The 27,114-nt window shown below is 36.9% G+C and overlaps 2 protein-coding genes across 3 annotated transcripts in view; one reads left to right on the top strand and one right to left on the bottom strand.

Annotated features, from left to right (window-relative positions):
• Nucleotides 1-27,114, top strand: part of LOC134796346 (uncharacterized) — an 82,717-nt gene that overhangs the window by 31,813 nt on the left and 23,790 nt on the right. The window lies entirely within an intron of this gene.
• LOC134796408 (transforming growth factor beta-1-induced transcript 1 protein) overlaps nucleotides 1-27,114 on the bottom strand; it is a 35,062-nt gene that overhangs the window by 7,781 nt on the left and 167 nt on the right. For both annotated transcript variants that reach the window (XM_063768607.1, XM_063768609.1), the window contains exons 2-3: nucleotides 8,860-8,910; nucleotides 6,140-6,313 (exon numbers count right to left, since the gene is read on the bottom strand). In XM_063768607.1, coding sequence (XP_063624677.1) covers nucleotides 6,140-6,313; nucleotides 8,860-8,910 — 225 coding nt within the window. The remainder of the gene's footprint in view (nucleotides 1-6,139; nucleotides 6,314-8,859; nucleotides 8,911-27,114) is intronic.

The following is a 27,114-nucleotide window of genomic DNA, read 5'->3' as shown; positions in this document are numbered from 1 at the left end:
AGGGGTGGATGGATATGTAGGTCATACTGAACAACCCCAAAATCGCGAAAAAAAATCTGCTTTTCCATAGAAAACATTGACATGTGATTCACCGAAATGACAGCAATCAAAAAATGCCCCAATCGAATTACTATGAAATGAAATGACAGCTCGAAACTAATAGCATAATTTTTTTCTAATAATATAATTTTTTCGGGATTTCGGGGTTGGTGCCATAGTAAAAGTAGCTCAATTTACCGAGTAGAATCGAGCCCTGGATTTAAAGCCCCATGGTCAGTAACACACAGTACTGTCACATGATGAGCTGTCGACTGCTAACGAACTTAATTTAAATAGCACACGACAAATAAATCGACAAGTAATGTTTTCCTTGTTGCTCCTTTATTGGATTGTTTTTCTTTCTATAAACAAACTATAGTAGTCATGCATCTGTTTTATGAAGCAAAGCCCCATTTAGACTAATCAAGAACGTGCATGCAATACAGAGTACGATGAATTTAGTCGATGTACCAAATACCGCAAACCGCAATGTAACAAAAATCGCATGCAATTTCTTGGTCCGTCTAAGTAGGGCTTAACATGTTAAAAGGTTCCGCTCTCTCGCCTATCTCAGACTGCTCGACCTTACAATTTATTGTTATTAAATATTTTTGTAATCGTTATAATAAGTAATCGCATAACAATAAATTACGTGCTATTAATAATAGCCATAACACTTTATTATGGTTATTTGTACTCCACGGGTAATTAATAACACTTAGTTGACCACACATAGACATAGTGTCAACTTAGTACCTAACCTATCTACATAATGACCTTACTTAACAAGTAAGTACTTGTTTACTTCAGCGTGGTGACACATGCTTCTAATTATGGGTCATATGATGGTTCAACCTTGGCCCTTAGCGCAGATTGTTTTAACTTAAGAACACTGTTGAAAATGCTTTAGAATTAGGAAATGCAAACAGGTTTCAAATTGTATGGAAAAACCGGTTAATAACCGAAATTCTATGCAAATAAAAAACCGGCTTGCATTCCCTATTTAGAATTAAATTGAAATTACTATTGTCCGTCGGAAATTTTCAAAAATTACGATTTCGAAATCGAAAAATCTTCATGTAGGTATAGGTTTCATCAACATTTCCATTTCCAAAATGAAAGTTTCCTTTGTTTCGAGAAGTTTCGCGGTTGATGCGGTTGAAGCGGACTTGCGCGATCTCCATGCCGATAACTGGCGGGAGATGGCACAGAATCGAGACAATTGGCGTGTACTCGTGTCGGAGGCCAAGACTCATTTTGGGTCGCTGCGCCATTAAGTAAAAGTAAGGCTTATTATTAACCGGGCAACTAAAATATTAAACAGGAACTTTCATTGGGCATATAATAATATAATTTGGCTGTGCATTAATATTTGAGCGCCAAAAAAAATATTTTAGCCTCAAATATAAGCATCATATTATTAAAAAAACTGGCAGCAAAATCAAGCCACCTAAAAAAATTATAGGGAACTTAAAGTGATAAGTTGGCGTCTAAAATAATAAATTGGCAACTAATATTGTAAAGCGATCATAAAATTTAGTTGTCATCTAGTTGTTCACACCTCAGTAATCAACTAATCATAACTGAGCATATCGTTTCAGCTAGGTAGTATTTTAACACGAAAGCAGTTAAATTTAATGAATATTGGTCACTTTTTACACAAAACACCTCAAATTAATTTACCAATACGCAATGGTCAGTATATTTATAGTCGAAATTTCTAATCATGAAACGCCTAATGGCCATTATACCATTAGATCTTTAAATTTAATTACTAATTTCATAGTTACCACCGTGTTCTGCTAGAGTCAACAGATAGGTGCGACGACGAGCGAAGCGAGGAGGAGCGTGTTTGGTTGACCGTGTAATGACCAAACAAAATATTTTAAAAGAACTTCATTTTTTAATTAATAGATAGCCGTTTTCTTTTTAAAATGTGCTTCATATATGGTCTCCAATATATTAATTCAGTTGCCAAATAAATACTTGGTACCTGCCTAAAAATAATCAAAAGCTGTAACGGCATTAAAATACAACTCATATTGATATATTTTAAGGCTCCGTTTTAGTTGCCAAACTATTAATTTTAGTAGCCATTTCTATTTTTTTAAACTACCCAAATTCGATTAATTAGTTGACCGGTTAAATACGTGCCTAAAAGTAATAGTAAGTTAAGTAAAGTATCTATATGTGTGTAGGTACTATGTGTGAATAGGCATTTTATTAATAGGTGGTACTTATAACTAGTTATTTCCTAGATATGTTATGCCCAAAAAAACCTATCTAATAATTTGAATTAAACTGATTGTAATTCCCACGAATTGTATCAAACATTTGTAATCGGTGGGAGGTCAATGCTATTTTGGGAAATACCCAAGAAGCCTTATATAAATTATTTATCGCGTTTTTACTGTCGCAGATTGAGTCGTAGCAGTATATTAGGTATAAGTTGTGTGTTGCTGTCGCACATTTTGTAACATTGGAGCAACGTCCGTAGAATTTTGAAGTTAGAGTCTGTGCTGAAAGAGAAGAGTCGTGGAATGTATGGGAACCAATACAAACTACGGCTCTTCTCTTTCCGCACAAACTCTATACTTTTGTTACACTTCAGTGCATTGTTTGCACTACTCGATTTGAACCAAAATGACATATGATGTGATGTGTAAATGCAAACAGCATTCAATTAGACTGATATAAGAACAATATTAAAATAAATACGCTTATAATTTGTGCCCAAATCCAGGCTTATACGATGATATAAAACAAAATATAAGAGCGAAAAAATTTTAGTCTGGAGACTGTTGTTAGCGTGTTTTTGCTAGTTGGATAAGCGATGTCGTGAGCCGTTTTTAAAGTGTCTCGAATAGAACCCAGGGTCGCGGCCGGTCAGGTCATCATTTCGAATGACAGGCAGATTCATTGTCTTGTAGTAATTACTGGGGCAAAAACCACCTGCCAGAATTGAATTATTATTTGTGAATCATACTAATATGCTTTGCAATTTTAATATCGGTTTTCAGGTAAATTATTTTGATTTTTTCTTCTTCCTTATCTCGAGTTTACTGCACGGGGCTCTATAGAATGAGGTTTTTAGAGTGCCGACATTTCATCAGTATGACATTCTTGGGCGTATAGCAAACGCTAGGCTACCACCGCCTACCACCAGGCGGGCGTATACTTGTTTGCAACAGACATTGTATCAAAACGGCCAAGGTCACATTTTACATGTGTCAGCCGCAAAGGGCCACCGTTTGTGGATCAAAGGCGTGCGCGTGATTCATTTATTGTTGTTTTTTTTTTCGTATCAGCGTTAAGCGTGTTGGCTAATAGAATTCGAGGCCATAGATTAAAAAGTATATCATAGATTAATAGGTTTTATCTATTGGGATTACGGATCGTTGCGTTGTTTTTAAATGTCTTGTGAAACCGATTACTTGGCTCATTAGCTATTTGGCTATGTACATTTATGTGGCGCTGTCCTGGCGGCTATGGGACACATTAGTTATCATTTTTCCCCGCCGTGCGTTGTCGTTGATTTTAGATCCCCCATAAAGCTCTACATACATAGCCAATAGCTATAAACAGCGTACATAACTATGGCAATAATGTGCACGTCATATAATGGCTCCTCTTCACGTTGGGCCAACGCCAACGCCAACGAGGGACGCAGCCATGCGGTAGAATGAGATAGCAATATCACTTGCTCCCTCTAACGCATAAATGCGTCCCTCGTTGGCGTTGGCGTTGGCCCAACGTGAAGAGGACCCTTAAAGTCTGGACCCCCGATGGGCCCACAACATTGCGCCAATATCAATAGCGACAATTCATGTTTGATTGTAAAATATGATCTAAATATTTTACAATCATGGACGTCGTTTTCTTAGCTTAGGTACTAATACTTAATTTCCTTAATTGTCTATTTATCAAAAGTCGATAATATTCCAAATTGTAGGTTAGATTGCTGTTATCTATTTTTTTTTGTTTTTTATTGGCTTAACGTACTCTTTAACGACAATTTCTATAAAATTATCATGCTTTATCTGAGTAGTGAGTATGTGGTTTATGAGTTGTTTTTTAAGAGGATTAAGATAAATCATTCAACTGCGTCAAATTCAAAATACGTAGTAAGCTATCTATAGTTGTGTCGTTGTTCATATTTGTGTTAGGTAGGTTCTAGCAGTAAGTAGGTACCGGATGTATTATTTTAGATTAACACCGAATAAAAATTAATAAAGGCTTATTTAGACGGCACGCGAACTCGAATGTGTTTTTAGTTACATTGCAGACTATTAAGGCTACATCCAATTCAGCCGACCGAATAAATACCGCAATGTACTGAAACCCGCATGCGAGTTCTCGCACCGACCGTCTTTAGGAGCTCTAAGTGTGGAATTCAATTGTGCTATTGCTTATGACCGACCACTTATCTTCAAAATACTATCCTAGTGGATTAGCGTAAGTTGTGTTCTCGCGCGCGAGTCCATATACTTGAAGTCGCGCTTGATGTATGTAGTCGCGCGCGAGAACACAACTCATGCTAGACCGCCAGCTGACGTCCAATGCCATGCCTTAACAAGCGCCAATAAAAAACGGGAATGTTCGAAAACCAATTATCGAACAATTCCACACCTAATACAAAGTAAAAGCAATATCCCAGCCTATTACAGCTAGTCGTTAACGTGTGTAATCCCTGCTTAATAAAAGGACGTAGGCACCACTAGATTTCTATTAAGTAAAGCTATTTCTAAAACAGCTTCAGGTTTACGAGCTCCCTGTTGACATTGAATCATGCGCATATGACGTCACGTTCGGCGAAAACTTTAGTCAGCATGGCTGTCCGTGACCTTGAATACGTGAATTTAACGACGGGACAGGAGAAATGCCTTCAACAAATAACAAGAAAAAGGGTTATAAGTATTGCCATTGTATTGGGTTATATAGATACTTAGATAAGGGACAGAAAAAAAACCTTCGGAAAATCTAAGAGAATAAGTGCAACCACGCAAGCGTTTTATTATCATTGGTTGGATTACAAGAAAGAATGAAGATACTTGGTTAAATTGACACTCATTGAGATGAGCTGAAGCAGTTTAACCTAATCTGAAATGTGAATCTGGCTAGTGGGCGTTTAAAATGAGCCAGCCTTGCTGAGTAAGTAATTCAGCTGCTTGAAGAAGTGCACATATTGAACATATTCCTAAGCATAAATAAATAGAATAACTGGATAACTATACTAACTGGATTGTAACTACATCGTCTAAACAGTGGTAGCCCTAAGATTTTAAAAATGGTGCGGGTTCCAATTCCAATCTTTGTACTGGAGGTGAAGTCCCCAGGGAGTAGACCTCCACTGACATGCCTAGAGTAAGCTGCCGCCAACCATCGCAGTTGTGGGCTATTTGCTTTGAGAATTTCACGTAGCAAGTCTATTTTCGCACGGAATGAAAAAAATGGTGGAGATGCTGGGATTGTAACTTGGGTTGTATACTCGTAGGTACCTAGGTAAATAATCCAGTGATGGGCTTGCGGCATGTCTGGCACTGGAGGTTGAATATGCACATGTACGTAGGTATACCAACAATGTTTGAGATTTCGGGCTGGGATGTTTATGAAGCTTTAAGAAGTTGACGCAGTAAGACTATATTCGCACACACAAAAAAATTGGTGGAGATGCTGGGATTATGACTTGGGTTATGTACCTACGCACGCCAGTGCGGGGTTTGCAGGGAAGGTTTGCAAACGCATGCCATCAATTGTCGCAGTTTCGGATTGTAATATCGCTTTTTAAGAAGTTGACACAGTAAGTCTATTTTCGCACGCAAAGAAGAAAATGGTGGAGATGCTGGGATTTGTAACTTGAACTGGGATACTTACTAAGATTGACAATCGTTGATAGAAGACGCCAATTTGGCGTTTGACGATGTACGATTATCATCTTAGTTATACCTAGGCTAGCACATGATTGGCGCGACAGTATCTCGCGGCGAGTTAAGACTACCCGTCCCTCTTTAATTGACACAGAAAAAGACGGGTAGTCTATCGCGCCGCGAGATACTGTCGCGCCAATCATGTGCTAGACCTATGTAGGTCTGATACATACGTCAGTGATGGGATCCCCGCAGCCGTGGCAGCGCGGGCTGTGGTGCTGCGTGAAGCACGGCACGCAGTGCACAGCGCCGTCGTGCTGGTGGAACTTGGCGCTGTCGATCGGCTTGCGGCACGAGTGGCACTGGAAGTGCTCGGGGTGCCATTTCTTGTTCAGCGCCGTTACGATCTGTAGTGACAAATGTGATTAGAATGAGCCATGAGACGAATATCATAATAAGCCCTCTCCAGACTATGTGCGTGAATCGCGGTCGAAGCTGCGAACGCGAGTATGGAGTCGATTTCGCTGTCTGCGAAAATCGACTCCACACTCACGTTCGCGGCTTCGCGCCGCGATTCGCGCACGAGTGTGGAGGGGGCTTTAGGTTAATATAAAAAGTATGTAGGTATAAGCAGTAGATACAACGATTGGCGCAATATTAAAACGTTAACCGGCTCGTTAAATGTAGTGTTTTACCTACCGTTAATTAGTGGTTATTGAGGATTGAATTGAATTGTTAAAGATTGAATTGCTTGCTGCCTAGCAATTGCTTCAGTTATTTAGGAACGAATACTGCGGCTATTTAGTGTTAATTTTACTCTATAGCGTGAATGAAGTGTAAAAGATTGGAATGACTAAAGTATTACGTGTTGAAAAAAAAAACACCCAAAAATCGGCTAACTATCGGTATTAATATCAAAAATAATATGTTTATTATAGCCAAAACTAAACCTATGCGTTAACCAACCAAACTGAACCTATTCTACATTATTTCCGATCTAACATGACCTAGCGTAACCTAGTTATGCTCAGTCTGACCTATCGCAATGTTACATACCAATGTAAATCCATTCAATTTTAAATAAAACATAGGTAACAATAATTAGCTTCGCAAACGCAAACAATAGAGGACATACATAGGTAATATAGGTAAATAGTTTTAGTTTTTAAGTTTATAATATATATATATATATGTATGTTAGTCTGTAAGGTATTTGTAATATGGGCCTTGTTGCCTGATTTAAATTTTAAATAAATAAATAGGTACATGTGTTTTACCAACTTTAGTTCATAGCGGTCAAGGTGTTTTAATTTTAACATTTACTCACACTCATTAGTTGTTTGGAAGTCAAGGAAAAACTCTTGAACCAATTTATAAATAACGGCGAAAATTGGAACTAAAATTGTTGTATGACATGTGGGCGAGTTTCTGGAGAAAGTGGCGCCCTCATTGCGACGCAAATTTAAAGCTGTTGTCTATACTGCAAACTTATCTTTCCTGATATAAATAGCGCTTTTAGAGCAGGTAAAGAGGGATTTGTAAGACTTGATTTTAGTTCGCGTTTTGCCCGCCCGCAAACGTAAGTTTGTTTCTGCAACTATTTGGACATCGCTGAAAATAAACTAGTGAACACTTCTGTTCTTCAAGTATTTTAGGATTGTATTGTTTTAATTAAAAGTGAGAATTTTGAAGGAAAACTCGCTTGATTATGCGGTCATGCTCTGTATATTACGAAATGGAATTTGCGCGGATTGATTCATCATTAGGACATCCTTATTTGTATTAATTACATAATATAACATTACGTTACATTATGCTTGTAGTGTATACGTGACATTAAATTTCGTTTAATTTTTCCTGAAATCCTATGATATTTTACCTTCTAAAGTGGACAAAAATATACCTTATAATGCTATAATACTCCTCACCTTTTACGTCTTTCCTTTTATGACTTGAGCCGTATTTAAATTAGTTACCTATTCATGAATGTTGGTATTATTCGAGATATTTGATAAAGTTTATCGTCGTCATATTTCCAATAAATTCTAGCAGTTTCAATGCCAACTACCTAAACTACATAATCTTATCAATATAATATTTATAGCATTGTGTACAATCAACCGCTTTCCTCATTGTACAGAACAATTACATTTACGCGTCATTTTCTTTATAATAATTATAATCATTGATGAAAACGTACACTAGAATCGTCGGTCCCCTGTACATATTTATCGGTAGATAGGCGGTATTAAGATTAGAACTATCTTTGGAATTTGGTATTTTTGTATGACACCTAACTGTCACGTAAGCCTTGCATAGTTTATTGACCCGGTTTTGTTTGTAATTGACAATGTTGTTTTGCAGTATCTTCCAGTAATGACCAAATTTAAATCGCGGCAATCAAGGAAGTTATTATACTTACCTATAATATGAGGTTATGTCAGGAAAAAACTTGGTTAGGTATAAGTATATGTTTTTGTGGTAGTTATAATAAGTAAAGTGTCATTCTATGGAACTTGCTAACTATGTAAACAAACCGTCATATTGAAATTGTCTCTGAATGATAAATTTACTAGTGACTTTTGTTTACATAGTTAGCAAGTTCCATAGAATGACATTTTACAAATGTAGTGCATAATTGTTTTCCATCGAATTTTCTCGGAAACGTTCGTATTTGTCATGCTACTTCAGTCAAACTCAGTACTTTTTGTACCGAGACTGATTGAAATAGCAAGAAACGTTCGTGCGTTTCCGTGAAAATACGTAGGAAAAAATGGGCCATCTACCTAGCACAAGAGTTATTCTAACAATCTGTGCTACTATTGTCCTTGGCTGACGGGACAGAATAACAACGAGAAATAGTTGATTCAACCATAATAGTTGTCAAGTCCACTACAGTAAGAAACTTTATTTTCCTGGGAGTTCTATTTAATTACTAAATATTTATGCTCACCCTTCCATTGATGGTAGCATTGCAACTAGCGCAAACCGCGGGTCCGTCGGACTGAAACAAAAAAAGATATTTAAAAACAAACCATAACAAAACAATATAACATAACACATTCTTGACTCTTTACAACATTCATCATACTACTTTATTAAGTCAAAGATAAATAAGTTGACATTGTCTATGATTATACTCGTATAGGTATACCTTAGAAAGAATCTCCTACGGCTCCTACGCTATGCTAGACCCATAGCCGATTCAATAACATTGTTACCAAAGAATGCCATCGAAAATAATCACTAACATATTCCATCAATTCGACCTTGAGATGCACCACGCATACGAATGACGGTGATAAGGATCGTTTTCGTGGGTCCCATGACATCATCGTGTTCAGACAGGAAGATGTGGGCTTGTAAGCGTGGTGCCGGTTTGTTATCCTATTGTATCATTTGTAAACTGAATTTTGGGACTTCGAGAAATAACAAAGAGTACTTAAAACGGTACGGTTATGAAATATCTCTATAGAGAAGTAAAAGAAGAACTTTTCTGCCTTATGGAAGCTCAAGAATTATATGATATAAATAAATCTTGAAATAAGTTTTTTTTATATTTCTTGTTTCTTATGCCGCACTTTCGCTGTAGTTATATATTTCAACGACTACTGATTGAGACGAATTAATTCCTCAATTAGATTGCGTTGTTTTATCATTATCACCTAGTTATCTCTTCTCCAGGTCTTCTTCATCAGAATTTTCAATAGTATAAGAAGAGTCTTGAAGAGATATCAAAGAATTTTAACATGCACAAGTGGTTCTGAACCCATCGTACCATATAAAGACACTACGTGTCCAACTTTCTCCATATGGGTCACGGCTTCGCTTCCTCATGGCATTGCATCTAACTAATAGCATTAGGTCAAGAACGATGCATTCATAACTCATAATGCATTGTTCTTGATATTAAATATGCCGCATATTTGCATCTTTGTTCGACTAATGATCCGAACGTATAAAGGTAACGTAGCGGAACAATACCTTTATATCTTTATTCACGTATTTGGAATTGAGTCTGATCTGACTGATCTCCTAATCGTATTGAGTTAAAATCGTTCAAATCGTTTGCCTTATAGATTGTGTAAATAAAATCAAAGAAATTAATAAAGTTGGCAATAGATTTATACTTAATGTAGGTGTCTTGTGTTTTTATATAGTTTTCAAGTTAAGGATTAGCTTAGTTAGATACTATTATACTCGTATCATTATTATTAGCGGGTCTATCGCGAATTTATTTTGTTTACTTTAATTCGTTTCGACCCAGGTTACACTGGTTATGATTTAATAATGTGTTCAAAACGCGAAAGTTTGAAATGTTTTGGTTGGAAAATAATGCCGTAAGCCTATGCATAAAATATCTTTCGGAATTGTCTAAGCCTTTGATATTATGAATCATAACCAATTACAGGAAAACGAACATACCTATACCAAAACATACAACATACACTGGTCGTATAGACATACATGACATTATAATCAATAAGTAATTGGCTGGTGCCAACTGATAACATAACATTTGCATAATATCTTGACTTGTATTCACAATGGGACGTGACAGGCGACATGTTGACTGTTTACTGTGAGCAATTAATTAAAATATCGTAAAATGTATGAAATATGGGTATTAAAACTGTTTGTCTGTATTTGTGCGAAGATGGCACAATTGTTAGGGGTTAGGGGTTACTGATGTTGTAGTGTCCCAGTCAATAATGGCGGAACCCCTGTCAAGGGCTGCAATAGTCGTATTTATATATAGATTATTTAGCAAAGAAACACATTGAGCCGGTGATATCTACCACCATTACATTGTATCTTCTAAAGACTGGAGACAACCTGGAAAATAAGCTAATGGTCACAGGTTCGGTGGAAGGAAAGAGAAGGGGCCGCAGTCCAACGCGATGGTCCGACCAGGTTAGCAAATCGCTATCCATGAAGGTCCATGATGCCTTAGAAGTCGCAAAGGATCGGATAGGCTGGAAATCTGCAATCCGGAATCATGTGCTCCACTAGGACGTCACGACCCTCAGCACTGAGGAGAACGAAGCAAGGAGGAGGACATTGTATCTTTAGGTAATCTAATCCATGACCCTTTAACAATGGCTGTGGGTCTACCACGTTTACCGTCATAAGGTGCGTCCAGATCTAGCAAATGTGCCGCGATAGCGCATTCATTTTGCTGTAATATACGGGCTTTATGCGAGCCTTGTATGAGTTGTACAGGCGCCCAATCTTCAGTAAACTTGACTGCGCATTCGCTAGATCTGGACGCACCTATATTAGACCCGACTATTGTATGTCACGTAAAACAGGTACAGTAACGATAATGAAGCTATCTCGCGGCGTACCTATATCAGCCTTAAGTGGCTTGTCAATTGCTGTTGTTTACCGTCCACTTGACGGCTATTGGCAGTGCAATGGAATAATACACTAGGACAACAGAATAAGGATCATCCATTATGAAACGTTGCAACAAAACACTTACATTTGCTATGGAATTGATCATCTCATTTTGCAACTTTTGACCGGCCCAATAAAGATCCTCCGAAAGGAATAGCATAGGAAGTTTTGTTGTGTATACTGGATACCTACTGAGTTCCTACTAAGGTCCCCTATTTTCTCAAGTCGAGCCAGTAAGATACCCTGGTAGCGATCATATCTTCAAGTCATCAGATATCTTAGTGAATAAGGAGATCAGGAGTCCGAAATGTCCATAAAAGATCACTCTTTCCTTAAGACTGAATAAACCATATTTATGTCTGATAATGTTTAGGTATATGCAGTTCAGCACACACACTTGTGTTCTCCGATAATAAAACTTTTAACACTGTTCCATGCGAAATATTCAGACGGCCTTGCAACTCCGCTAATTGGTTGTATGAAAACACCCGACACACAACGGCGCTTTGTGCTCTCACTGGAATCCTATAATCAGATCAACCTTACGAATAAAGCCGGATACACACGGATCGTACCCATTAATCGTATCGATTACGAAATCATTTTCAACGATTGGCCTTAAAAAAGCGTTGGGTTTAACAGACAACCTTTTCCCGAATGCGCTTTTGACGGGCGATTTTCAACGATTTCTCGTGTTTTTATGACACAGTAACATTACGTAGTTTTCTACTTACAGTCAGGGTTGGGCAGTATTTCAATTACATGTATTTGAAATACGTATTTGAAATACATTTTAGTATTTTGTATTTGTATTTCAAATACTACCTGGAAAAGTATTTTGTATTTGGTATTTCAAATACTGCACTCACATGTATTTTGTATTTCAAATACTTCAAGCTTCAAAATACATTTCTACAAAATACATTTTATTAATTTCTATGATCCTAAAATGGAACATTTTTTTTAAATATAATGTACGACTTGTACGAGCGCAAATAGGTACATTGCGCGAGCTATTCTGCGCAGAACTTTTCGTCAACAGCCAGGGGATAGAGTCATTGTAGTAGTTTCCGTCCATGCTCTAGTTTTCGAGCACTTGACAAATTAGCATATAATATATTTCATTTTTAATTTACTATTTGCGAAATATATGTTTTATATCCCTTCGGGTGGCAGCACCTCCGGTTGAACGGTAGGACAAATGGCGCGGCCATTTTTTAAAATATGCCTCGGCGTGGCAGAGGCCGCGAGAAGGTTCGGTCATAACAAGCCCGTAATTGGCAGAGACCGTCTCGCGGCCTCTGTGCGACGCTGCATTTCGCGCCTAAAATAAAACCGTTAAAACTATGCCTTACTTGCTCACTCTTGCAAGATGCATTCGTCAATAGGCAAGGATGGTATTCCCTAACGGTCGAATTCCCGCGTAAAACAAAGTTTGTTAGAAATGACGTGATGTTCCTGCCCCACCTCGCCCATTACGCGCCGACCGTCGTCGAGCCGCGAACATTCAAACGGAATACGCACTGATAAAAAGTGAAATAAACTGTGTGAATCGTGTTAAATGTATTGTTTTGTCATAAAGTCTGCTTTTTCTACAATCAATTGTTTTATTTCTTAATTATACGTATTTTTACATGAAAGTAAAAAAAAATTGGTAATATGAGATTAGAACAAGTCTAGCATAATTCACATAAATAGAATAGAATTCATTGGTATACAATCAAATAACCCATTTTATGCTGAATTCAGTGATATATCATTCATAGTTTTTTTTTTGGGAAACGGTCATATTTCTAACACGCGCCAAATTCGCGATGATCACCCGTTGAGGCCCCGCCACTTGACGTATATTTTTCCAAAATGGCTGCGCCACTCAACCGGCTTGTTATGTCTGTCCGTCTCGCGGCCACCGCCACTTACCGTAGAGACCTCGAGGAGGACAATGCCACTCGAAGGGATATGTAGACAGATATATTGTTTAGCTAAGGATTGAAATCAGTCCAAATTTGTGCAGCAATGTAGGTTTATATTCAAATTTCGTCAAGTGGACGAAAACTAGAGAAGGACGAAAACAAGCGCAATGACCCTATAAGTTTTTAGGAAAGGATATTCGTTAAAAAAAAAAATGATTAAACAAAAAAAAAAGAAAAGTATTTTGTATTTTGTATTTGAAATACATTATTTTAAACACTGTAATTTGTATTGTGTATTTCAAATACCAGTCACCAAAGTAGTTGGTATTTGGTATTTCAAATACTTTTAAAAATGTATTTTGTAATTTGTATTTGAAATACGTGGAAGCCAGTATTTTGCCCAACCCTGCTTACAGTTAAGTACATTACACCCCTATTCGATCACATGTGAACCTAAATACAGTTCACTGCTGAGCATAATGCCTCCTGCCAGTCCTGCCCCTCCTGATCTTACAATCCTGGGCTTTTACTAAAACGCAAAGGAGAGACATTTTCTGATTACCCACGAGTGAACAGGGACGATATTAATTAACGTATTTAGAGTTTTTGTGAACACGAATGTTGCCATTAATTTTCAAATCAAATCTGAATTATTTGCTGTTTTATGTAACGGGTTTATTTATTTAATCTTTATTGCACAATACAAGAAAGTACAAATAGCGGACCTTATGTCTTAAGGTCAACCATTGGGCCAAACAGAAACTTAAAGATATAGGTAGCCTTCTTCGATTATGATACTATAATCTAGGTATGTGGGAAAAATACTGTTGGAAATTTAACCTTCAAAGTTCAAAGTCAAACAAATGTGACATATAAATTAGTCCTTTATAATCTTGATTAAAATTATTACATCCGCGATAACTGAGTGAAAATAATATAGGTTGTCGATAATGGTTATCAGTAGTAGTACAGTCATTATATCCAAAAAACCGACCCTACCCGTGAATAATTAGTTCTTGGATTTTTTTTTCGTAGGTCCCTCGGGGGGGTCACTGGGAGTGTAAATTCAAAAAGTAGGCTTTATCAGGCTCCTGCGTATATTCGAAAAATGATTTTTTTCCAAAAAAACGGGTTTTCTTCAATAACTCGGCTATTTTTGATTTTACAGTAAAACCGTAAGGACAAAAATTGTAGGAAATTTGATTCTCTACAAGTTAGTCCAGTCATTATATCCAAAAAACCGACCCTTCCCGTGAATAATCAGTTCTTGGATTTTTTTTTCGTACGTCCCTCGGGGGAATCACTGGGAGTGTAAATTCAAAAAGTAGACTGAATCAGAGTCCTGTGTATATTCGAAAAACGGTTTTTCTTGAATAACTCGGTCATTTTTGATTTTACAGTAAAACCGTGAGGACAAAAATTTTAGAAAATTTGATTCTCTACAAGTTTGGTCCTCACAATTTTTCTTCTAGGATCGATAGTTTGGAAATAAAATTTGAAAAAAGCAACTAATTCAAAATATTTTCAACATCTCGTTTATTTTCAACTTTACGACATAAATGAAGAGGACTAAACTTGTAGAGACTCAAATTCTGAACAATTTTGGTTCTCACCTTTTTTCCCCCAAAATCGATATTTTAGAAATTAAACCTGAAAAACGCGACAAATTCAAAATATTATCACTATCTCCTATGTTCCACGCTTTACGGCATAAATGAAGGGAAACAAAGTTGTAGAGAATCAAATTCTGAACAATTTTTGTTCGAACTTTTTTTGCACCAAAACGATATTTTTTGAATAGGACCTAAAAAAGCGACAAATTCGAAATATTATCATTATCTCGTTTATTTTCAACTTTACGGCATACATGAAGAGAAACAAACTTGTAGAGAATCAAATTTTCTAAAATCTTTGTCCTCACGGTTTTACTGTAAAATCAAAAATGACCGAGTTATTCAAGAAAAACCGTTTTTCGAATATACACAGGACCCTGATTCAGTCTACTTTTTGAATTTATACTCCCAGTGATTCCCCCGAGGGACGTACGAAAAAAAAATCCAAGAACTGATTATTCACGGGAAGGGTCGGTTTTTTGGATATAATGACTGGACTAACTTGTAGAGAATCAAATTTCCTACAATTTTTGTCCTTACGGTTTTACTGTAAAATCAAAAATGGCCGAGTTGTTGAAGAAAAACCGCTTTTTAAAAAAAAAACCGTTTTTCGAATATACGCAGGAGCCTGATTCAGCCTACTTTTTGAATTTACACTCCCAGTGACCCCCCCGAGGGACCTACGAAAAAAAAATCCAAGAACTAATTATTCACGGGTCAAAATCTATAATGACTGTACTATAGGTACTTGTGACGGTATCTTATATGTTCATTGATTATATTTATCAATATTTTTCCAAAGCAGGAAAATTGAATAACGTTTTGTAACTATGAGTCACAACAATGTAGTGTTACTAGTGTTACTTATAGAAAAAAAAGCAACATTAAAACACTACTTACCAGTGACAAATGGGGCCTAGCCAAGATAACAAATCTGAACTTTAGCTATTACCTATAGGTTATAAATCTTTCCGGCTGTCACATCTGCCAGGCAGAAATTTGACGAACACATCCGTAGTACCTACCACTAATATCCCCTGTACACCGGAATTAAACTTTCGTACGACATATTTTAAAATATTACGATGACAACGCTTACACTCACTTGTTTTTTTTTGTCTTACCCGGAGTGCAGCCGCCGCGAGCATTCGAGCCTGAAGAAGGACCCCCGACGGGCCCTAAACATGTGGCCAATAGTGACTAACAATACGCGTGAGTGTAACCGTTGTGATCTAAATATTTTAATGTAAACCGGCTATTATAATCACGATTTTTATAATAATCACGATGCCTGTGAACTCTGGGCCAACGCCGAAAAACCAGAATAGGCACCACGTGGGCGTCATTGTCGACCTCACTCCAGCCCAATTCGCGCGGATTGATGTAAATGATCGCAACGGGATTAGGTCAAAGTCGGCAGAATCTGATGCATTAACATAATGTTGGATAATTCGCACGTTAATAGGTACGTATTTGTATGAGTGCGACTCAACTGCTAATAAAAATAACTGAGGGGGTTCCAAACAAAAGACAGGCGATTTGGTCTCAGAAAACGATTTTCTCTGAGACCAAATTCAAGAGAGTGAGGGGTATAACGATATGAGGAGGAGGGGCGTTAATTTTCTATTGAACCCAGTGTTTTAGGCCCAATTTCGGTTGGTGTAAGGTGTAAGTAAACCATATTTATCAGCTAATATTGTTTTAGATTAATATGGCATGAGTTTTATGAATGATGGTTTTTGTTTTGTGCATGGCAGTGGCAGTCCAGTGTTGTTGTACTTGTTGTAATGTCAGGGCAACCAAGCCCTTGACACTCTCACTGGGCAATTCATTTATCCACAGACTTGAATATACCCTAGATGAAGCAAATATCACGATTTGTATTGAAACCAAGCGTGCCGACTTTTTACCACCTACTGTGACGTCACAGTCGCAATTTAGTGATGGGAAATCCTAACCGATTCAAAGACACCGATGCCCCTCTGCCCCGCTGCGATTCAACTGTCTTGCTCATACTCATATATTTTATATCTGCGGTCCTGCTCGCTCACTTCCCGCTCCCCCGCGAACCACGCGAAAAATCGAATAGTACGCCGAGTAGTTTTAATGTGAGAGGACGCGCTTTTGAGCGGTTTCATTCTGTCGACGCTGGTGGATACCTTCGCGTAATCTCAAGTAACTTTGTTAAAATATTAAGTATATTTGTTGATATTTTATTAAAACAGGAGAGATTAGTATAGAAATGCAAGGAACATAAATTTAGATAACTTAAATATCACAAATCGTTTAACGTGAATGTCATCGATTTTCTGACGGACGAATGATAAAGACAGACGAATGATACAGACAGACAATGATATTTAACGGAATCATTAGATTCCTAAATAATATTTGAATTGAATTATAAAAGTAAAACTATTATTATTTAAAAAAATATACTTTTTTATATGTACATGTATAGGTATAAAATTTAAACGTTATGAAGGTTGTTGTGGTGTATCTTTATTCTGTAAAGCACGAATGAGAGTATATCCGATATTTTATATGCTAATAATTATATAAAATACACTGTAGCACTGTGTTTAGTCGGGAATCAGTCTTTCCGTCCCGTGGCTACAATCCACTTTTGTTTTACGACTGGATCATGTGGAAAACTAAAATAATGTTTTTTTTTTAAACACGGTAATAATTTATAAACATAGGTACTAAACGTATAAACATATATTCGTATATGTTCAAATTACCCTCCTTTTTTAATAATAACGATTTATTTATTTTTTTTATACAAGATAACATCATTCGTCTGTTCGAAATCGAGTAATCGATTAGAATCGATTATTGATATTGTAGAACGAACAACACTAGTCGCTAAATTTGACAGACGAATGATAAATGGGCTGTACCACGAAGTCGTAGCTATGCGCGACAGTATCGCTGTTCCGATATTCATCGACTCTTTAATACACAACGTCAGATCAAACGCTCAAAGCAAACGCGCAATGTAATGTAAATATAGTTTTGTAACGTTAATCTATAGTTACTTAGGTACATTATTGGAAACACAACCTGGAATACTTAAAAAATTGTTTAAAATGAATTCACGCATAATATCATTTTAAAATTACTTACCTGTGATAGGAAATATGTCCTTGCCCTTGGGTGCTTGCAAGTTTTGGGCTGTTGCAGTTAATTATCACGCAACGAGGCATTTTTTAATTTTTTACGGACTATCGGCTGCAACAACTGACGTGCGTGGCCTGTCAATAGCGACGGCCAACCTCGACGCTTGGTCAGAGTTCGGACACGCGAAGTAGATGCATTTGCGTCATCTAGGGTATATTCAAGTCTGTGCATTTATCTGTACGAAATTACATTAAATGACTAGTTTTTGTTAGAAAGCACACACGCATTACAGCTAAATGTTGTATTTTATTGTACTTTACTGTCAAACTTTCTAATTTTACAATGTTTCAATAATTTACTTTATTATCTACGAGAATAAGCTTGTACACATTGTAATGCAATTTTGGACGGGTATTACCTACTGAAGTTTTGTTGCAGAAACATAGATGTCTAACATGGCGTAAAATCCTTAGATATTATTCTCTTTGTCGCAATAAGGGGTCATCCATTAATTACATGGGGGGTCAAGAAAATGTGACATGTTGTGACAAGGGGGAGGGGAGAGTCATAACTTTGTGACGTCACTTTAACTTCATCAGTAACCGAAAATGTATTTAAATTATTTTATACGCTAATTATCATTTAAATAACAAGGTTTTGAAACGATAATCGTTTTCATACGTTTAATTTTATTTCTTAATCAGTTTTGGGTTATAAAATTACTAATATTTCTTTTGTCAAAAATATTTTGATAAAAAATTTAATAAATATTTGCCGATTTCGTTGAAGAAATGTGACGTCACACCAGGGGGGAGGGGTTTGCCAAATGTGACCAAGTGTGACAAGGAGGGGGGGAGGGGTAAAAAAACCTAGAAATTCGTGTGACGTAATTAATGGATGACCCCTAACAGCGCACCAAATAAAACAGCATGAAATACCTACTCTATGGTAGTCGCCTCACCGTCCACCAATGGTTGGCACCTTCAACGACATAAGGCAGCCATGAAAGGTCCATGATCCATGACTGTTACTTTTTAAGATCAATGAGTTGTAATAGGCCATTCTTTTCCGTTGTTTTAAAGAACTTTGGTTTCTAAATGCAACATTACGATTATATCGGAATGTTAACCTTTAAACACATGGCTACATGGCTCTTTCATTTCTCCGGACAGCCCCCAGTAAAATGTTACAATGAATGTATTTATTACCTACAGTGACAAATCGACCTGCGCGAGTGCCAACGATATTTAGCGGCGAAACCGTTTAGTTTAGGATTCCAGTGTTTCCTCACGGGCCGTGGCGAAAATAGCTTTACAACTCAATACTGAGCAAAAAGATGTAGCTAATAATAATAATGAAAAAGACTATGCCGTTAAAAGAATAAAATAGACTGCGGCTTTCAAATAGGAAGGAGAGTATAAGAAGGGTGAGAGTTAATATTGGAAAAAGGTGGTCACATAGTATGAAGGAAGGCAAAGGACTGGCGTATGCTAGAGAATATTGAGAGATACTACCGTCCATCGAATTGCTGTGAATCAGTTAGCGGTAGACTCTGCACGTCTGCAGCGGTCTCACAGCTACGTTCGGCCCGCGAGCCCTTACTTTTTGACCCACGGAAAGGAAGCGTTAGACTATAGCTCTGGCCTGGCCGTGGTCCTTTTGTCAAAAACCCCTGCTGTAATGGGACGGAAAAAAAACAAAATATATTCCGCAAGTGATATCTGGCCTGGCTCCTTAGTGCATTTTTGTAATCATCTCATCTACTCATTCACGAAGCTGAATATTAAGCTTTAGTGCCCATAATAAGCTGACAATAAGGATGATTGCAGCACATGAGGCATGAAAGAGGACGCTTAATGCTGATCATGCACAGGGTACAAGAAAGAATAACCCTAATTCGTGTTAAAAATGTGCTTCATGGGAACCAGGGTCGATGACATAGCTCAAAGAATTGTCACGTCACAGTTAAGAGGCAGTGGGCGGAGCGCATTGCCGTAAAATTTGGCCACTTAGGCAGAAAGTTTCTTAAACGCAGCTTCGTGGGACGTCCATCCAAAAGTGGAACCAAAATTCTGGTGAAGATCGCGTAGAACCAAAAAGATGAAAAATGGTATTTCAAGATGCATGCATTCTAAACGGGCCCACTGATTAACAGTCCGCCGGACGGTATCGGCCAAACTTTTGACAGTTCCGAACAATTGACAGGCCGATACCGTCCGGCGGACTGTTAATCAGTGGGCCCCGTAAGAGAAGCAATACCACCAGGCTCAGCCTGTACCTATCGTAGAAATCTAGAACCGTTTGGATAATATGGGCTCAAGATATGTATGACTAGCAATGGTAATTTATCTACTGATATCATGAATCATGCAGATGTCTGTGACACATACCCTCTTGCGGCAACTCACACTCAAATTCCAAAGTGAATTTTCTCCAGGTGTGGGCGGGACACGTAACGTGTTCACGAAATTGTATTTATAATACAGATCCTCCGACGAAGAAGGGCCCTAAGTGACTTTATCCCAATGTAGTTTAAGACGTTATTATTTGTGGTGGGTACCTGGATTGTTTTGGCCAGGCGCTGTTTTCCGAATATTCCCACTGTACTGAACACAAGCGAGCATTTGTCTCAAGCACACCAGTTTATGGCAACTGCGAGCTTGCAGTAGTAGCTGAATGGATTAAAAATATACGTGTTAATGTGGATCACTATTGAGTAAGCTCAATAGAGATTTATAAATAATTCGTTGATCGTTGACAGTGGTAAGGTGCTAAAAGAAAACACTCGCCTGCTAGTCGCTCGTTGGTCGTTAGCGGTCGGACAGATGCCTTAGTTGGTCTTAGTCCGAGTCGAACGCTCGTCTAGTAATTTGAACAACCATCAGTGGTGCCGCGCGCATTGTGGATACACTGATTTATTATGCTTTAATATTAGCTTACGAAATACTGGTATAGACGCTTTATTTTCTAAGCAGCAGCGTTTATTTTAGCACAACTCGTAAAAACACAGGTATCCGTAAATATCGTAGTTCTTATTGTCTGCGTGCTTAAGGCGATTATACAATAGTACGGTATCAGTTTATTTTTACATTTAATAGAGTATGTTGCGATGGATGGGTGAGAGTGGAGACGTGATTTTTGATTGTATTAGAATTAGCTCTGCCTAAATTCTATAAAAATAAATGTAGCTATCTTAAGTGTAAACAATAGTTTACACTTAAGATAGCTACATTTATTTTTATAGAATTTAGAATTAGAAATTCAGACTAATAAGTCTGAATTTCTGTAATTACAAAGTAAGAGGTTCCTTCGATCATAAGATGAAGAGTTCTTCGAGTGAAATAATTTGGTAGAGCTTTTCGTGGAAATTGACTAAGTACTACTGGTACTACTTTATTTTTAAATGTAATTTTATTATTTAATATACTCAGACTCATCATAAATAAGATAGGCTTCTAAGAATCTGACACCTGGCGTTTTGGCACAAGTCAATGAATCAGTAAAATATCATGTTTGCAACATATGTATTTGCACGTGCCTTTACTTGATAATATTTCTTTTTTGTTTGATAATTTTGTAAATGTTACACCTGTGCTTTTCAAGAGCGTCACAACTCATAAGATTTTTCGCGTTTTAAGAGCAATTCTCAAAAAGTTTGTACTTTTGTATCACATTTTAGATTTTTATAAAAACTGGTATGCTGGTAGAGTATACGAAGCTGAACCACTTCCATCACATTTTCCAAAATGTCCCAGAAAGTTTCTAAGAAACATTCCTTTTTTGTTACCAAATGTGTAAGGAAATCTGATAACAAAACAGGAACTTTCTGGGACATTTTGGGAAATATGGTGGAAGTTGTTCAGCTTCATGTACTACCAGCATACCAATTTTTATAGAAATCTTAAGATGTGATCGAAATGTACAAACTTTTTGAGAATTGCTCTAAACATCTATCGTAAACTTGCTCAAAATGGAGCCAAACATTGCCCGGCTTGAAAAAACAGTGAACCACAAAAAGCTGTCTATGTCTAATTATAATTACTAATAATGGGAGACTGACGATTGACGACCCTTCTAACTCTCTGACGAGTCTGTATCTTTAGGTATTTAAATAAAAGTAAATAAACAATTTGTACGTTTTCGGGTAGTTTAACATTTATTGGTTAACCGACCAATTACAAAACCGCCTAGATCAGTCACTGAACGATCTGACTTTAACCTACATTATTTGATCGTGTAATGTTTTCTTATACCCTCACCTGGCTTAAGGAGCCATTTGAGGTTAGATTTTGTTTACTTTTATTTAAATACCTAAAGATACAGAGTAAAACTACTGTTACAATTACGCTACTGGCTGTTGCCAGTCCGAGACAGCATTCTTGGTAATGGCACTTCCATAAAAACGTTTAACTCCATTTCACCCCCTTTGGTTGGGAAAAAGTTCAGCCAATCATACAAACGTCCACATTTATAATATTAGACGTATTCTCAAACACACCAACGTGGTTACACAATACCTACAAGCGATTATGTTTCACCACATGTTTTTATAAGACAAGTGTAAGACCGCAACGCCGTCAGGACTCTACGGAACACTGATTATCGACCGTAGAATTATATTAGAACTCATTGTTTGTTGATGAGAATCGAGGAAATTATATACAGAGTGGCTAAAAAGTAACTGAATTCCCGTTGCCAGGGAGGTTTTGGGATTATCGCAATCTATGGGACCAACCCCGAAATCGCGAAAAAAAATGTACCCTCCCATAGAAAATGCACCAGCCAAAATGTATAAAACAGCCAAATGTTTTTGTTGATTTTGGGGTTGGTCCTATAGTAAAAGTTGCTCAGTATAATTCCAAAACCTCCTTGGCAACGGGAATGCAGTTATTTTTTAGCCACCCTCTATAAAATATACAAGTACTTATTGTCAAAAAAACTATTAATAAAATGTACTTTGAAATGTAGGTTGGGGTACTAAGGTGATTTTGGGGCCGTACTCTAAATCTGATACATATTTCCTAAATATATGATGACTTGACGAGATTCATTAAAAACCTATCAAACTAAATGGACTGATGATTCAGCTTACTAATGTTTAGCCACTTTAGCCTTGACATTAGCGTTCTAGATGAGAACTATACGTATGTAGTTCGAGCGCTAAAAATAACAAGATAATGGTAAAATCGAAGTTTTAAACTCCTTGACATTGGGCAGTCTGGAAGGCCACTGTGGCGTACGCTACGCACATACCATCGCCCACTAGTTAACTGTACATCGGTGGACCTTACGCCTTTTGTAATGAGGTCCACTGATGTACAGTAAGGAGTGTTGCTGTTTGTACACTACAACTACACACACAGTGTTCGAACCATTCTCAATTCAATCACTTTCTTTTTATATTGAAGTGCAATAATTGAACTACGGTTATTTTCCTTCTTTTAAACACCAATAACATCAAACGAATTTGGTCTATAAAAACAATGATATTAGATAAATGAAAAGATAAGTTTTTGTGCTTGTTAATCATCCCATTTGTAGTTGTTAAACTATTGTGTAGGCGTCCGTCTGTCAAATGTTAAGATCGCCAATCAGATAGCCTTAAATCACTAGTAAAATTTAATTTTACTTACCACTTAGTTCACTAAATTATTACAGCAAAGCAAAAAACTTATTTAATTATTTTAATCGATGAAGAGTGCAAATGGCAAACATGCAATATGTTGGGTATATCTCAAAGAATGTAACGACATTGAACTTCAGAAGTAGTCATTCCAGTAGTGCCCGTCTACGTCTGTTATGTCTGTTAGTTATACTTAGCTAATTTAGTTACAAAAATGTATTATGTAAATAAATACGCCTGATACAAAACTACAGCTTTTAATCAAAGAAAGGTAAATTTAATATAATATGCCCCGTGTAGGAATTGAACCCATAACCTTGGATTCGTGAACTAATGCTTCTAACCAATTGAGCTATCGGGTGCCCTGCCACGGTCAACTCAATGTGTTGGCTCCGGTAGAGCTAAGCTTGAGTGTTCAAGTGAAGATTGGGCCATATCCATTACGATTTATTTACTTTAATTTAAAAAAATTGTCTACATCTAGGTTAATAGTCAGTCACGTTTTCATTTGTAGGCATCTACACTCATTAAGTCATTAAGGTTCCATAAAATTGCGGATAGGTAGGTATTTTTTTCTTTTCACTGTAACTGTATCATTTTTCTGAGAGTTTGCATGTTTGTTTACGTACACGAGACGACATGAAGCCGGATTATTAATAATAACTTGTCATAAAAGTCGACATTCGCATGATAAATCTTTATGGCTTTGTGGCTGTCATAAGAAAGTAGGTACTACCTTAATCTTCCTAATGTTTACGAGTCAAGGTCAAAGCCATGCCTAACTTTAATCGATCTAAAACTAACCTATGCCGTCGGAGTCGGAAGTAACTTTATGGGGTATTTATGATAGATGAAGAAAAATGGTTTCGCAATATGACGCAGAATAACGAAAACTTGTGGCACTGTGAAACCTATGTTGTTCGGTGACAATGCAATATAGGTACCATCAAGCTGTGTAGGTACTATCAGAGATGCGACCTAAATTATTAATTAAAATAAACATATTACTCAAAATAGACTCTAGAGCGTCATGATTCAGACGCGGCTACTCGAGTACGTAGGTAGGACTGGTGGAGGTCCTACAAAATCGAAATTGTATTACCTGATGGTCTATAGCTTTTACATAATGGTGTGGAGTGGCAGATAACGAAATATTAATTTTTAATGATCGCGGTAGCCCCCCTTCAAATAAACTTTTTACAACATTACTTTTAGATAGAAAACCGCTTTACACAAGCTGGTTCGGTATTGTATTACCAGCCTCGATTTACTAAACGGTCTCACTTCGTACGCCTGTCTACCTGCTTATTTATATAGCATTTGGTCCGCAATTCTCTATTTCCCGACCATTATAATAAGCGAAGTATATAGAACGTTGTTTCAATGAAATATAAAATGATGTTTTAAGCTTTTATTTTAATTGGGCCGCGAGCGCGTCAACCCAGATTCCGGTATGTTTTATTTCGCACTAAAACGCCTATTCTCGTATCTGGCGTGCACACGGCGTTCAGGACAAAACATATTTATCACTAAAATGTTGCCGAGGTGAGATGGCCTTATGCGCAATGCTTTACATACTAGAGCAAAAATAAAGGTAGCTTGGAGCATAAAATTAAAAAAATAGCAATCAGATTCGATTGGAACATAATGATTCTGCAGAGATCGTCCAATAATAAATGAAATCGTGTACACCGTGCGTACCAAATATCTTCTGCTGCTGACTGTATGTATGCGCGTGTACGCTAATAAAATAACGGATTATCAAGGGTCAGCTGTGACATATTGAAACATCCAGGGGCTGTCTAGGAGAAAACTATTTTATTAATCGGTTAATAAATCGAAACGGAATGAATAAGACTCAAATAAAAAACTGTATTTGTTTTGATACCTTCCAAGGTAACTAACAATTACGAATAGCAAAAGAACGAATCCTGAAAATTCATAGGTACGGACAAGATATTAAGTGGCCTGTCCAACTCATCACAGTGTCAAATCTTATGATTAATAATAAAATTATTTATCCACTCCACTTTTCCCGTGAATTTATAAAAAAATGGTCAGGTCAGGTGCCCACACATCAAAGTGGCATCATGAAGAGTCGGCGATGCCCCTGCATCTACACCTAACTTATCCAATATTGTCATACACCTTTCTATAGTTGTATCCCCCTTATTCATAAACGTTTACTAAAGTTGGCAAGCCGATAATAATCGTTTGTCCCTTTCCATCATACCAATACGTCGGAAAGGGACAAACGATTATTATCGGCTTGTCAACTTTAGTAAACGTTTATGAATAAGGGGGATAATATTTATAATAACAAGTTTGGTCTTGGGGGGTATCATTAACTGAGCATGTCAGTTGATTTATTATAGCTGTTTTTAGACTGTATGCAAATCCTTAGTTATGAATTTGTTTTTTGTTAATCGTATTACAAGCCGGGTAGCAACTATTAATCGAAATATATGTTAATCATACTACTGGGATGGACTGAAAGTAGGATGCGAAAAAAAAATAAAGGCTCTCCCACAGAAAACATCGACATTTCATCGTGATGATTGGTCCCATGGTGAAAGCATAATGTTCCGATTACCCGTTTTAAGGGTTACTGTGAAATGGTCCTACTTTGCTCCCCTGTGGATATTTATGCTCCAATTCTGTAAAACTATTTAACGGCTTATTAATATTTTATTCAAATATAATATTTCTATGTTATTATGTTATATCCTCAGGTAAGCGAAAATGAATTCATCTGAAGATATAATATTATTATTATAATAGTCATTATTTGGAGCAAAGTAGGACCATTTTAGGGTGCTTACATTTTCGTAGAAATACAACCGACGAAAGGTTTCCAAAACAGTTTTCTCATGAAATCATGAAACTAGTTAGTGATTTGCTACGTGTGAATTGTGACGTGAAGTTATTTGCCGTTACGGTGATTCAATTATTACTCTGTTTAATTTGAATTACTAGCTGTGAGCGTGTGATTTTTTGTTTTTTTTTGGGCGATATGGACAGTTGAAACATAAAGAGCTGGAAGAAGGCGAAGCCGCTCAAGATCGTGACAAATGGGGGATTCTTCTGCGAGCCCTTTGTAAGGGATAACAGGAATGCATCATCATCATCATCATAGACAGTTCTATTCAATATTCGTTATTTTATTTTGATTCCCGATACCTAAAGTTTATTTCTAATTGAAACTTTATGGCGTTCGCTTGGATTATTATCAGATATAATTCCCATCGCAATAAAACACACACACACAAACACACACACACACACTCAATAGTACAAATAAAAAAAACTAACACAAACACATTTTAGAAGATAAGTTTAGGAGCTTTTTTAAGGAGTTACTATTATTTGCAAATAAAAATAACTAACGTCCCGACACTCCCGACCAATTACAGATTTTAAACTTAGGTAAGTACTTAAATCACAAACCGCGGTAGGCACCATTTTTTTTAAACTTCATAAATAATACAAACGCGTAAAAAATGGTACATCTGTAAATACTCTCTTAAAACTTTTCT

This window comes from Cydia splendana, chromosome 13, assembly GCF_910591565.1.
Source record: "Cydia splendana chromosome 13, ilCydSple1.2, whole genome shotgun sequence".
Lineage (NCBI taxonomy): Eukaryota > Metazoa > Arthropoda > Insecta > Lepidoptera > Tortricidae > Cydia > Cydia splendana.
The sequence above is the reverse complement of the archived record's forward strand: the minus strand, read 5'-3'. Positions and strand labels throughout refer to the sequence as shown.